The sequence below is a fragment of the Condylostylus longicornis genome, unplaced genomic scaffold, assembly GCF_029603195.1.
Source record: "Condylostylus longicornis isolate FDR11 unplaced genomic scaffold, ASM2960319v2 ptg000007l, whole genome shotgun sequence".
NCBI lineage: Eukaryota > Metazoa > Arthropoda > Insecta > Diptera > Dolichopodidae > Condylostylus > Condylostylus longicornis.
Genome location: NW_026577976.1, coordinates 1,270,606 through 1,285,337, shown reverse-complemented (window position 1 = coordinate 1,285,337; position 14,732 = coordinate 1,270,606). Strand labels below are relative to the sequence as shown.

The window sequence follows — 14,732 nt, the reverse complement described above, 5'->3', positions numbered from 1 at the left end:
GTAAAACTTCCCAATTCAATTTCTTCGATTACGTATTCAATTACGTATGTATATCAAAACACAAATTGAACTACACTCTTTTCTTAAATTTTTTAATAATAAAAAAATTATCCTGAAATTGGAAACCAAAACTACATACATACGTTCATTGTTGATTTATTAAAGTATATTATGCGTAAATAAATACTTATGTGGTTAAGTATATATGTATATATTTTTTTTTCAAATATGTACACATGAAATTTGCTCGCTTTAGAAAGGAAATCAGAAACTACATCAGTAGACATTATAGACAGCCTTAATCATGTACATGTATGTAAACAATTTCTTATCGTTAATTACACAAGTCTCTTTCTGAACAATTGATAATACATAAATTATTTTATATACACACATAATCATATACATATATTTACGTGCATACTTAACGTACGTTTATATGCGCGTACAACTACAATATAGAAAAATGCCCCAATTTCTCTTATGCACAACATCCATTTCAATATTTTGTAAAAGTTGCTCTAAATTTAATTGTGACTTGATAAACAAGTTCACATTTTAAATTTTTTGTGATCAAATTGAATTTTTTTTTTTTCAGTTTACATAACTTTTGGCAAGTTACGTCGGCCACCAATAAAAATTCCCAAAAATTGATATAAAAAAAAAAAACTTGCAAGAAAAAGGAATTTAATATTTTTGTATTTTGAAAATCAAGTTTTGTTAAATTTATTTACAACCGATTTACATAACATTTTTTTTTTATTAAATAATAATTTATATATGTACATACATATATATATATGCGACAAATATGTAGTTTAATACTGATAGATCGAATTTTAAACGATTTCCACCTTTCAAGTAAAATGAATTAGAAAAAATTTGCACTTTTTTTTGAAGAACAAACGCAAGAAACCAATCAATAATAAAAGGACACTTAGACTAAGATCCAATAAAATTATTACTAGCCGCTAAATCATAAATTGAATTTAACATAAATCATTTTTTTTAAAGGAAAAGACAAAAAGGAAAACACACAAGAACATATTTTTACCCTTTCAAAAACTTGTTGTGAGTAAAAAATTAAATTTTACTTTCTAAACGGGTATACAACAAGAAAAATTAAATTCGAAATGGGACACGTCTTTTAAAAAAAAAATGCAAAATATGTAAGTAATTACAATAAACCTGACATAAATTAATTCAAACGTGACAATTCATTTCAATTATCATAAAAATGATTTTAAATTATTTTGATTTTTTAATAGTTAAAACGGGTAAGTAGAATCTTGGTCAAGGCACCTATAAAATTAAGATAATTGAGATGAATGTAGATAAATTTTATTCGTTGTTTAAAATAATTTAACTATAATATTAATTATTATTGAAATTATTTTAAAATTACTTAAGTATTTGTAGTACTCGTATTTAATACCATGTTAAAGAATTAATAATTTAGGATATATGATTAATTTTTTAATGGTTTTATGAAAATTAAATGTTATATTATTGTATTCCGAATTGAAAGATGTACACAAGTACAATTAATATTGTATAAATTTTAATTCTTTACGCGTTATCGTATCACAAAGTGATGATTTGATTTTGTTTCAATGCACTTACAATCTAAAGTACATATCTGAATATTCTAACCATAGCCGCATATACATACATATGTAAATGCCAGGATCACAAAACAATTGAATCTAATCATATTTTTATTTGTATAATAACTAAATATTGAAGTATATTTAATAATAAATCACCAAATTTAAGATTTAATAAAAAAAATACAATTTTTTTCATATTGAACAATAAAATTGTTGTTGTAGAAGTTATACAAATAATTATCATTTTGTAACAAATCACTTGACTTAAAACAAGGAAATGAAAAGCATTGAGTAAGTAGGTACCACATACTAAGTAAATCGTCAGAATTTTTGATAACACTAACTCAAACAAATCAGCTTTCAATATCAATATTTTTAAAAAGATAACTTAAACAAATATTTGAAAATATCTCGACCTTATGGATTTGATATTTTTGCATCTTCAAATACGAGTATGTATGTAAGTTGTATTTACATTTGTTATTCCAACACTGTTAGCTTACAGATATGTAAGTACTTATTTTTGCACATACACAGAATCATATTTATAATAAGAAACAACAAATAAAGATTTAAAATTTAGTCGATTAATTTCTTTCAATTTTAAAATAAGAAATATTCATTTTACTTCTACAAGATCAAAAACAAAAATCTCCACCTTAAAATATATTCGATAGCTTGCCGTAAAACATTGTCAAGTATAAAAGGGTTTCTAATAAAATAATATTTTTCATTTATTTTCATCAAACATAATTTTTATTCCAAGCAATTTGAAATTACTCAATAATTTACTTTGAAACAACAAAATTTTACTTATCACTTTTCTAGAATTAAAACTAAACACCTACTTCATCGAAAATTACAAATTTCAATTTTGTTGACATAATGCGTCATAACCTAACTTTTTATTAACAAAAATTTAACTAATTTCAAAGCAAATCAGCTGATGAAAGTAAAAAAATTAAGAAAACTACATAATTCAACTGCATATGTAATAATATTATGTGAATGCTACCCTACTGACATAAACAAAATATTAAATTTATCTATTTTCTCATTTGCAGCGAAAAATTCTGAAATAAAATAGAACTTTTAAAATAACAATAATAAAAATATAAAAACAAAACATATACAGAAACATTGAGTTCGCACATGTTCACAAACAGTTTACAGCCGAGTACTATCAAAACAAAAAAAAATAAAGAAAAAATTTTTGCTTGCAGACTTTTGATAACAAATGTCAAAAAATTGCATAACCACTTTATGACACTGAAACACATGTAACTTTTGCTATAAGAACAGAAAAGAGAAAATGTAAACAAAAAAAAAATTTAGAAATCAGAATCGCATTCATTCCTTTAATTTTAAATGGCAACAACATAAAATTCATTTTTGTTAATTTCAAAATTTTAAACATAATGTAAACGTATTTTCATATTGAATTTCAAATAATATTATAAAGTTACTTAAATACAATAATTTAATTTTTGAGGAAAGAGAAACAGAAACCAAAAAAACTTTCTTTTACTCTTTCCATTAAATATAAGGTTTGTACGCCTCGTGAATTTCAAATTAATATGAGATACAAGAAAAAATTCAAATAATTTTGATTTTGTTATTGTCACAAAAGACAAAGTTTTCCTTTTTTGTAGTTTTTACATGGACAATTTAGAAAATACATAGGAACATACCTACATAATTTAAAATACATAAATATGCCTTTGCTTACAAAAACAAAATTCAGGGTAGAATTATTGTGATATTATTATTGTAATTCAATATCTTAACACATTAGTTATATAAGAGAATGGAAAAAATGAAACATCACCATTGCATTGCTAGCAAAATTTGATATATTAAAGCAGTTGTATCGAATTATAAACGTCAAGGCAAACTGAATAATTGAAAACTTCAAAAATTCAACGAAAAAATTAATCAGTTTAATTTAGTAATCTTTTTATTTATAAAATATAAAATAATTTCACTATTTCGAAATGTCCATGTGAATTTTGTTTTCGTACAACAATCATAAAGGAACAAAGACCCGATCATCTTACATCTTAAAAAACTAGACCAAAAAATGCTTGTGTTATGAGCAATTTCAACTCTATGAGCACTGTTAAAAAAAAAACTAATACTTTTTATGTAAAATAAAATAAAATTTTTTTTAAACAGAAACGAAGTAAAGAAGATTGAATATAATAATTTTGGGTTCTAACCACGACTCCATTGAGACTCTACTAGCCATTGCTGCATAACTATGTATTCTTAATTATTTGTATTTATTTTTAGATACATATTTATTTTTAATTCTATATTTGTTTTTAGATATTACATAATAAACAAGCACTTAATGGTTTCTTTTTAAAAATTTAAAATTTTCTACCCCCATAACACAATATTATTACATGCAAAAAACTAAGTGTGCATTCGATACATGTTTCCCAACACAATAGTATATTTCTACAATATTCTCATCCAAAATTTCAGAAACATTAAATAATTTTGAAGTAATTGTGTAGTTTTTGTTTAATATGTAAATTTTCATTATATTTATAAGTAAATTAAATTGTTAATTAATAATCTTTAAATTTTTGAATGAAATAAAATATTATTATTATTTTTACTATTATGAAGAAAATATTGTGTAACACAGTTATAAGTTCTTGCTTACTAAATCCACGTACATAAAACAAAAACCTGATTTTTAAGAATTTAATCGCTAAAGTACTCAAATAGTACTTTCATTTAATACCTATATACTTATATTTTAACATTAAAATAATTAACACGAAAGCCTCGTGTAAAATAAAAAAAGTTTTAAATGTCTAAATATAAAAATACGACTCTGTCTTTTTTTTCTGTATAAAATTATGTTTATGCAATAATAATACAAACTAAATGAAGGAAAAAAATTTTTTGAACGCCAAAAAGAAAGTGAAAATAAAATTTAATTTACATGCTATAAAATTTTGATTTAATTAAACATTAACTTCAAAAAAAAAAATAAGAAAGAAATTCAAAATTACTAAAAATTAAAAGTGAATTTTTTGAATATCATTCATTACTGTTAGTAGCTATGTAGATATGATGAACTAGTACCTACTTATATACCCAGTATGTTTGTATTTATTTGTAATGTATTTGAAATTCAACAAAATCTTCACGCTTCACACAATTGGACACTGAATTTAATTTAAATAATTAGATATAAGACACTATCCCATAATATAATTCAATGACATGATAGTGAATTTGACATTTGTTTTGTATGTGCACTTAGGTAATTTTTAATTGTTTTCTTCAATAAATTAATTATGTAATCAATAGACAAATAATTAATAATTAAATTTAGAAAAATACAAAAGAAATGTTTTTTTTTTTTTACTTACGTTGAATTTTAAAGAAAAACTTCTTATAAATCCATTTTGTTTTGATATTTTCGGATAAGATAATAATCCAGTACCAGAAGATTTTGTTGCAAAAATGATACCGTTATTATTAACTGGTGAATTCTTTTGTTGATAAAATTTTGATGCTGTAGATTTTGAAGATATTGGTGAGGATGTTAAAGCGGAAATTGTTTCATTTGTTTTTAGATTATAATCGTTATTATTATATATTTTTTTATAAGGTAATCCAATATTAGATGAACCAACAGCTACTACATTTTTATTTGTATTATTTAATATTATTTGACATAATTTCTCTGGTTGAACAACCCTTGTATAAAATCTAGAATTTCCTAAACATGCCATTTTTGTAATTTTTCTTTTTTTTTGTATTTATCTTTTTCAAATAAGAAAACCTTTTTGAATTGATTTTATTGATGAAATTATATTAAAACACACATGCATATAAAAGGTACAATAATTTGAAGAAAAATATCTTATGAGGGTCATCAATTCTAGGATTATTAAATTTTGATTGAATAACCAAAATATATTTTCATAATGTTAAAGTATAGGAAATTGGGAACTTTATTACTTTTATTCATTAGTATAAATTATTGTTGTAATTAAAATAATTCATAAATTGAAAATTACTCTTTTTTTTTTAACATTTAATTATTTATAATTTAAACACTTTCACTATTTTCTTTTGAGTAACCTTCATTTAAAAATAAATCTACAACCAGCACAAATCGAGAGGAAAAAAAAGCACAAAATTATTAATCCGCTTTTTTTTTTTTTTTGAATAAACGAAAAACACTGACATTAAATTGAATTTGTTTTTACTAATTGTTCAGTTTTCATTATTTTTTGTTGTATAAGCCTTTTTGACCTCACCGATTCAATTTAAACAAAATATAAAATGTCCATTCGATTCAAGAAACAAATTTGATCTGAATCACTTGAGTATCGGCAATGTATCGTTTTAGCCTGCTTTCATATCGTGTCTGTGGTTGTAATTCCTATTTGTTTCCATAATAAAAATTTAACCATACAATAAACGGTGGTGGATGAATAAATGAACGGATAGCCCTACCACTAAATTTTTGTTACAACTTACTTATTCAGTTTTGAACTTCAAAAGAAAAGTCTCTTTTTAATGAAAATTTTCGTATGTAAAATACCACCTGCTGCAACCACTATCTGAAGGTAAATTATTGATAATAAAAACAAAAAAAAAAAAAGTTTTAAGTAATGTAAAATCTTCAAAGTATTTCGAACACCAAGTACTTTTTTATTTTCATCCCCACACAAACCAAATTTTTATATTTTTTTTTTCATTTTTTCTTTTTTGGTTATTTTTTAACTTTGAAAATTTATTTTGTTGGTGTGTGGGGATACCAAAATCGAAAAAAAGAGAATTTCTATATATTAATTCCTAAATGTTATTAACAAAAAATGTTATTAAATTCACATTTTAAAAGAAAAAAATAATTTTTACTCTCTTCAATTTTAAAAGAAAAACTTAAAAAGAAGAAAATTGACTAGGTAATAAAAAGGAACTTATTTCTTAATATTACTGCAAAAAAAATCATGTGTTTTTGACATTAATGATTATTGCAGAAAGAAATGTTATTTTATTTTCATTTTGTCTGCACAAATATCATTTTTTACAGATTTTTTTATTAGTATTTTTTAATAAAAACTTTCATCCACTTTACTAGGTACACTTTATTAACCTTTTTTGCAAATATTTTTCCTGAAGTATTTTGCAATAGCAGTTTGGTCTTGCTAAATTAATTATGATTATTATTATTGCTTTAAGTGGTTTATGCCAATTAAAAGGGACTGATCGTCTATCTCGTTATTTTACTAGGATAGTGAGAAGAAAATGAGTAAATATCATATTCTTGTATAACGTAATTTTTGAGTGAGAAGAACTATTCGGTATTGTGTATCTTGTTTTTTTCTAAAATTTATAGAAAATTTGTTCAATTTGTTTAAGAAAGTGAGACGTTCAGTCGATAATTTGAGGAAAAATGCAAAAACCCAATTAAAAAAATTAGTAATCTTATTTTAAAGATGAAACATCCACTAGAAAATATTGAAACTTCCGATTTGAAAGTGAGTAAAAAAGCATGATACACAATCAGGCTGTGATATGTTTGAAATTCATTTTACGCTCGCTTTCTATTGGAAATCGGAATTTAAATATCGCGATTACCGCGCGGTAATTTCGTGCGGCTTTGTATAAGCTGCCGGTTTTGTAAATTGGTATTGTACAGATTAAATATATTTATTGGTTTATAAAATTTTTATTGAAGATCGCTCTAAAAAAAAATACTTTAATCTTTTTTAACTCTCATTAGTGTAAAATAATTTTCATTATTTACAATTTGACATATTTTTTGACACATTACCGTAAAATTGTGCATAATTTTGCTAATGTTCCATGCATATGCATTTAATGTTCAAAGGTTAAACCACAAATTAATGTCAGATCAAAATTATTAACAAATACTTAAATTTTTTTTCTTCATTTTCCCAAATATTGTATTTATTATTAAAAATTTAAATATTTTCCGAAATTCAGTTATTTTATTAAAACTATCCTTCAAATGTTGAATTTTGATTTTCTCATTTATTTAAAAGATTTAATAATTAGCAAAATATTTATTAGAATTAAATTGATAATTGCTAAGCAACAAATATAACTATCAGAACTCAAAAATATTTTATTTTTTTTATTGTTCGCCCAATATTCGCATAGAGAATAAAAATTGAAAATTTTTGATCAAATGGTATGAAACATTTCAAATTATTAATATGCTTAACTTTAATAGTCTTAATAGGCTAGATGCCAAATGACACTTAAAGCTGAATGTCAAATTGCTAAAAACATTAACTGAATTAAAAACCCAAAACAATCGTAACATTTGGGGTTATGATTTGAAAGCTATCAAAAAATTTAAGGAGCTGAAGTTTTATGCGACAACACCGTACAGATAAAATATAACGAAAGGCTTCCAACAATTATCAAAAATTAACTTGTCCATATGATAACTATGGTAATTTGAGCAGCAAATTGAGATTCAGTTCCATTGTTCGTATATTTAATTTTAATTTTCGTTTTGAGTTGCAATTGAAGAAAAATAATGGAAATTAAGGGTAAAAAATTAAGAATTATTGATGAACTTATGAAGTTTAAAAATTTGTACCCTTAAAGTTTTTGGGTTAAATTGTTGTTTTTTTTAAATTGACAAAAAAAAAATTTTGGGAAGGCAACCCTGATGATGAGTGTTCCTTTTCGATTGTGATTGTGAAACGATTGTCAATGAAACTTCATTTTGTAAATTGTACTTCCTCGTTTTTTTGTTCCATATTCGTGTCAAAATCAATTTTCATTCTTTCTTTCTTCATTGGATCTCAAAGAAGACAGAGGTATGTCTTTACTGGTTATAAATATCTTAAAATATTAAATTGAATTTTTTAAATCTTAAAAAATTTTTGCAATCAACTATAATTTAATTGTAATTTTAAATTATATTTGTTTTAAAAATACTAAGGAATTGCTTTGTCTTCTAATTTAAATAGAAACACCAGAAATCTTTATTAAGTAGTATATAAAAATTTTAGTGAATCAATTTACATATAAGATCGACTTCAGAAAAAGTCATTTATATAAAAAATTGAAATATTGCAAATTTTATTCAAGTTTTTAAAAAATTCAATAAAATGATGAGATACCATGCACCACTCCGAGTTGTAATAAATTTTATTACATGACGAGCATTGGTAAAAAATCTGATTATATTGAAAATTTAATGAAATATTTTATAATGTGAATAAAGTTATTTATGTTTACACACTTCTTTCTATTTCTAGGTAAGTTGCTGGTGAAAAGCATGCTCTAAATTTCAATACACGTGCAAAAGTCCACGTGTAGAGAATTTATTAAATATAACCAAGAAAAAACGACTTGGAATGTAACTCTTAATATTACATGTATAATTGTACCCATACATCTATTATATTTAAAATTTTTTGTTTTATAATTTCAGGTAAGGATTGAAAATGTTTGTCGAAGATGAAAGTTGTCGGTTTAAAATGATAGACCGATGATGTGACGCTTTGATTAAAAACAATCAAAAACAATGTTATAAATACATATTTCTAATTTTTACACGTTACTAGGTCTATCTAGGTAAATCAAAATGGGAGCGTATCGTTATATGCAGGAGCTTTATCGGAAAAAGCAAAGTGATGTTATGCGATATTTATTACGTATTCGTGTGTGGCAATATCGCCAAATGACAAAATTGCATAGGGCTCCACGCCCATCCCGTCCTGATAAAGCTCGCCGCTTAGGATATCGTGCTAAACAAGGCTATGTAATCTATAGAGTACGTGTACGACGTGGTGGTCGCAAACGTCCAGTACCAAAAGGTTGCACATATGGTAAACCAAAAAGTCATGGTGTTAATGAACTTAAACCATATCGCTGCTTGCAATCTATTGCTGAGGTAAATATTAAATTTTTCACTTAGCGTAAGAAAGGTTTAGTCTATGTTTGCAATCCTTATCAACTCATTTTTTATATACATATGTACTTAAGAAGTTTGTACTCGTAATTTTCTAAATGTGCAAAGTGAAAAATGACCAAAGAAGGCAAATATTTGTCAAAATCAGAGTAAATAAACAGCTGCACAGAGCTACGAACAAACCAAACCTAATTTTCATAGTACAGTAATAAAAAGAAGCTGGATGTTGTAATTTATTGCAAACATGAACTCAACTAATTAAATGATGATAATCATTTAGAAAACATAAAAACCCTGTTGATTTAAACTTCCTTAGATGTCTGACACATATATTTTCAAAAATACCATTTATTTTAAATGCAAAATCTAATAAAATTATTTTTATTTCATAGGAACGTGTTGGTCGTAGACTTGGAAGTCTTAGAGTTCTAAATTCATATTGGGTTGCTCAAGATGCTTCATATAAATATTTCGAAGTTATCTTAATTGATCCATTCCACAATGCTATTCGTCGCGATCCTAAAATTAATTGGATCTGCAAAGCAGTTCACAAACATCGTGAATTACGTGGTTTAACTTCAGCTGGTAAAAGCTCTAGAGGTATTGGAAAAGGTTATAGATATTCACAAACAATTGGTGGATCACGTCGTGCTGCTTGGAAACGCAAGAATCGTTTACATTTACACAGAAAACGATAAGACGTTTATAATTCTTATTAAGTTATCACTATTCTGTTACAATTTTGTAACAATAAAAAATTAAAAATTAAAATATGGTTTTTTGTTTTTTAAGTTCATACATTTCTTACAGCTCCTGGCTATCCCGAAAAGTATTTTTCATAAACGTATGTACTTTCAAGTTTACAAGTTCGCAAACGTATGTACTTCCAAGTTTTGTGTGTGTAAACAGGGGTATGTTCGTGTTAGTATTTTTGAAAATGCAATTCTTAAGTTTAAAACTTTAAAGTCTTAAGCTGTACATTTAACTTGCATATGAAATATTGAAAGGTCGCAATTCTAACCTTGGGAACAGCGTTTTCAAAAATTCTTATTTCAAGCAAAGTTCTTTTAAAAACTTTATTAAAAAGTTAAGCAAAATTCAGGGATAACTTGAATTACATATGTATGTCAGATATGTTGTCAAGATAAATGCTAAAGAGTTATTTATTGCTTATAAAAAATTTAGAAGTAGAAAATTGTTACTTTTGGAAGAATTTGTATATGATTGATCACATTTCTTTTGTGGATCTCATAATGTTAAATATTGTATGATTGATCAGTTGCTGATTAAATATGATGAGATTGTTTGGAACACTAAAAAATATATGTATACACATAGGTATAATTCAAAAATATACAGTTCTAATGCATTTATGTAAAAATATATGCACATACATGTGTATATGTCTCTTATGAATATAACTTGATTAATTGGAAAGTTTAGCCTATCTGTTAATTTTTTACCGACCGTATTGTGTATACAACAGTTAGGTTATGTGATGGCAACAAATTTTGCATATCGAGTTTTGGGTGGGAGTGCACTTTTCCATAGTAGGGAAGTGTAAGTAAACTATTTTTAGCAACCTGTCGGTCTTTCGGTCTGTGTGTGCACGCGTGTATCTAAAGTTCTGCTTAACCGATTTTAATGAAATTTTATATATAAATTTATTTCGACCATGGCACGGATTGATCAACTTTTGGGATATATCAGACCTCGGGAACTGCACTTTTTAGCAGGCCTGTTTTACATTTTTGACCATTTCGAAGAAAATATTCAACAGATTTACTTGAAATTTCATATATAAGCTTTGGTCGATCGTTCGCGAAACCTGCTAACTTTTGGAAGAAATCAGGTGTCAACAACTGGACTTTTACTACGGGCCAGATATACATTTTTGCGTATATAAAGAGAAATAATCAATCGATTTCATTGAAATTTAATATTTAAATTCTTCGTACTAAAACAAAGAACATATAAATCAGATCAGGGCTCGAAAACAGATCTGCGAGCCGATTTTACATTTATTACCATATCTACGGAACGAATTGATAGAATTTCTGGAAATTTGATATTTGAGTTCTAGTTGTTACCAAAATTAACTGGCGAGCATTTTGGGGAATTCGGGTAGCACAAAGCGATACTCTAGTAAGAGCCAAATTTACATATTTCTAGATATGTTAACTATAAGCTTACTAATGTCCTAAAAATTGGAAAGAAGTATTTAACAGACATTTTTATAATATTTTTATAATACAATACACATTGCGGTCGGTTATATGCTGACCACATTAGATTTTTTTTATATTGTAAACTTTAAAATACTCTAAAATCTGAAATTGGGGTTTAGTTTCGTTAATTTTTATAGATTCAAAAGTATAACAGTTTTTATTTTGCTTTTTTAAAGAATCACTGCGGATTCATTCAGTCACTGTAATTGTGATAGATTTCAAAATTACTAGTGTTTTAATATTAAAAATAAAAGAATTATTTGTTTTGTGTTTTTATCGAACCCATTGTTTTTTTTTTATTATTATTATTGTACAGTTTTATACAGTTCTATTATGTATATTTAAAAAATAAAAATATTTTAGATAATTATTTATTTTATGTAATTGTTTTGCTAGTTTTTCTTTTTTTTTGTTTGATGGGGGAATAATAAAAAAAAAAAAAAACAAAATAAATTAAAAATTATTATTATTTTTTTAATTGTTTTCTTTTTTGTAACAATTTATTTATTACTAAAAATTTTTGGTAAAAACCAAAAAGTTAGTCTTTAATTAAATTTTCTTAATTCATTTTTTTTTAAATCATATTTTTCAAGTTTTATTTATTAATATAAAAAGAAATATATTTTGATTTTTTTTCTTTTTTTTTATATTTTTAAAGCATTTAATATTGTTTTTACATTTTACATTTTTAATAAATACATTTTTTGTATTGCTAAAATTTTTTTTCAACATTTTTGCTTTAAATATTTTTCTCTTTATATTTAAATATTTCAACGATGTTATTTTTCTTTATTTCTACGTAAATCGTTAAATTATGTTTCCATTTTTTTTTTTTGTTATTTTTTAAGTTTAGTACACTGGTCAATTAGCAAAATGTATATCATTTCAAAATATATTAATGATTTTAGTAATAGTTAACTTGTATTTAGATTGTAATCTAAGATATATGTAATAAAATAGTATATAATATTATCTAAGATAGTATAAATAAAATGTCTTTGACTTGTTCGAAAAGGCTGATATCTATTATAAATTAAATAAAACAATTACGTTGTAAAAAATAAATTGGATCGGATAAATAATTATAGAACAACTATATTTGCCCCCAATTTTTTCTTATAGATTTTAAAAGTTTTTGAGGAATTTTATAACTAAATTGTAAAAGGGATTTTTTACTTCTTGTACTAATTAAAGAAATATTTTCAAAGCCAACCTACAAAGCAGTATAAAATTTATTAATTTTTTTAAATTTCAATAAATTTATTTAAATATATTGAAAAAAATTCACAAAAAGAAATTTTAATTTTTTTTGTACCAGTGTACTGTTTTTTTTTTAAGGCATTTTAATTTTTTCATTTGTATTTGCTTCTGAAATACATTTGCTTATTTTTTTTTTTTTTTTATTTAATATAGAACAATATTAAAATAATGTTATTAAGTATATAAGAGATTTTCATAAACGCAATACTGAATGCTGGCAATAGCTGCGAAATTCAATTTGCATATTTTTTAATTATACTGCGCTACTTTTAACTAATTTTACTTAATTGTCAAAAATTAGCAATGTTCATGAACAAATTATAGATTAGTAAAATTTGTTTATGAACAGAAATAAATTGCAGTTTTCGCTATTTATCGCTATATACCGCATTTGTGAAAAGGTCTATAATATATTAATTTATTTGCTCTTGCATTAATTTAAGATATGAATGAAAAAAATCCTAAGTGCGTATGATTGTTTTATAAATTAAATTCGTATATTATTATTTAATTTCTATGCTAAATAAAAATTTGCATGTAAACTAAAATTTATTAATAAATATTTTATATTTAGATCATTATTTTAAAAATAAAACAATAATTTTGATACACTTAGGATTTTATTTTAATTATCATAATTAATGTAAAATATGTATAATTATGCAAATAATATTATTGTTATAAATTGTCGTGTTAGTATGTTGTTAACAGTGACTATATTTTTTTTTTTATATTATTATTAGGTCTTAGAATGGAAATGAATTTTCTTCGAAATACCTGAACTTGAAAAATGACTTCTAAATTTCCATCCCAATAGTAGTAGAGTGCTTGTTGGTTAATTAATGCAAATGGAATTTGTTTATTCTTTTTTGATGAGTTCAAAATTTTTATTTTTTAACATTTTCAATAATTATATTTTTATTTTATTTTATTTTTTTATTTCTCATATATGTATATATGTATGTATGTATATTGTATTTAATATATACATATAAATATATTTTCAAATTTATATTGGCTAAATAAAAATATAAAATGGAAATTTGTTTTACTTAATTTGAATGGATTTTGATTATAAAATACATAAGGAATTTTATTTAATTATATTTAATTTACATACACATATACACAATAATTAAATACACGTATGTACACAAAATTATTAAATAAAAATATAAAAATTTTTATATTTATTAATCAGCCATTATATAATTAATTTATTTATTTATATATTGTTTTATTAATTAATTAATTTTTAATTTTTTTTTCATTTTTTGTTTGACTATTTTTCTGATTTCTTACTCTTCCCTATATTATATATGTATGTATGTATGTATAATGTGAATACAATTTAATGTTAACATATTTTTATGTTTTACATTATAATATGTATATATATTTTAATATTATTTTACACGTATGTATGCATTATTATTATTATATTCATATTATTATATTCAATAAAATATTATATAATATATAGAAGAAATATATTTATATAATATATATATATATATATATATATATATATATATATATATATATATGTAATATATATATATTACATTTAATATAATTGTAATTAAAATCTATGAAATATACAAATACGTAAATTTCATATTTTTATAATATTTGTTTTTTGTTTTGTTATTTTAGGCTACTGATTTTAATTTTTTAAGTTTCTTTTCTTTAAATTTATTA

General features: G+C 23.6%; 2 protein-coding genes across 3 annotated transcripts in view; one reads left to right on the top strand and one right to left on the bottom strand.

Annotated features, from left to right (window-relative positions):
* LOC129618481 (all trans-polyprenyl-diphosphate synthase PDSS1) overlaps positions 1-6,460 on the bottom strand; it is a 67,736-nt gene extending 61,276 nt beyond the window's left edge. Inside the window, exon 1 of the mRNA XM_055533265.1 lies at positions 5,003-6,460. Within this exon, the coding sequence (XP_055389240.1) occupies positions 5,003-5,368 (366 nt within the window). The 5' untranslated portion in view covers positions 5,369-6,460. The remainder of the gene's footprint in view (positions 1-5,002) is intronic.
* A 1,846-nt stretch (positions 6,461-8,306) lies between these two features.
* On the top strand, positions 8,307-10,314 carry LOC129618475 (60S ribosomal protein L15). Of its 2 annotated transcripts, none has more exons than XM_055533258.1 (3): positions 8,307-8,443; positions 9,197-9,525; positions 9,936-10,314. In XM_055533258.1, the coding sequence occupies exons 2-3, from the start codon at positions 9,217-9,219 to the stop codon at positions 10,239-10,241; spliced, it is 615 nt and encodes a 204-aa protein (XP_055389233.1). In that variant the 5' UTR covers positions 8,307-8,443; positions 9,197-9,216; the 3' UTR covers positions 10,242-10,314. The 2 variants fall into 2 exon arrangements, with proteins under 2 accessions (XP_055389233.1, XP_055389234.1); XM_055533259.1 differs by having other exon boundaries at positions 8,425-8,443; positions 9,064-9,525.
* The last annotated feature ends 4,418 nt before the right edge of the window (positions 10,315-14,732 follow it).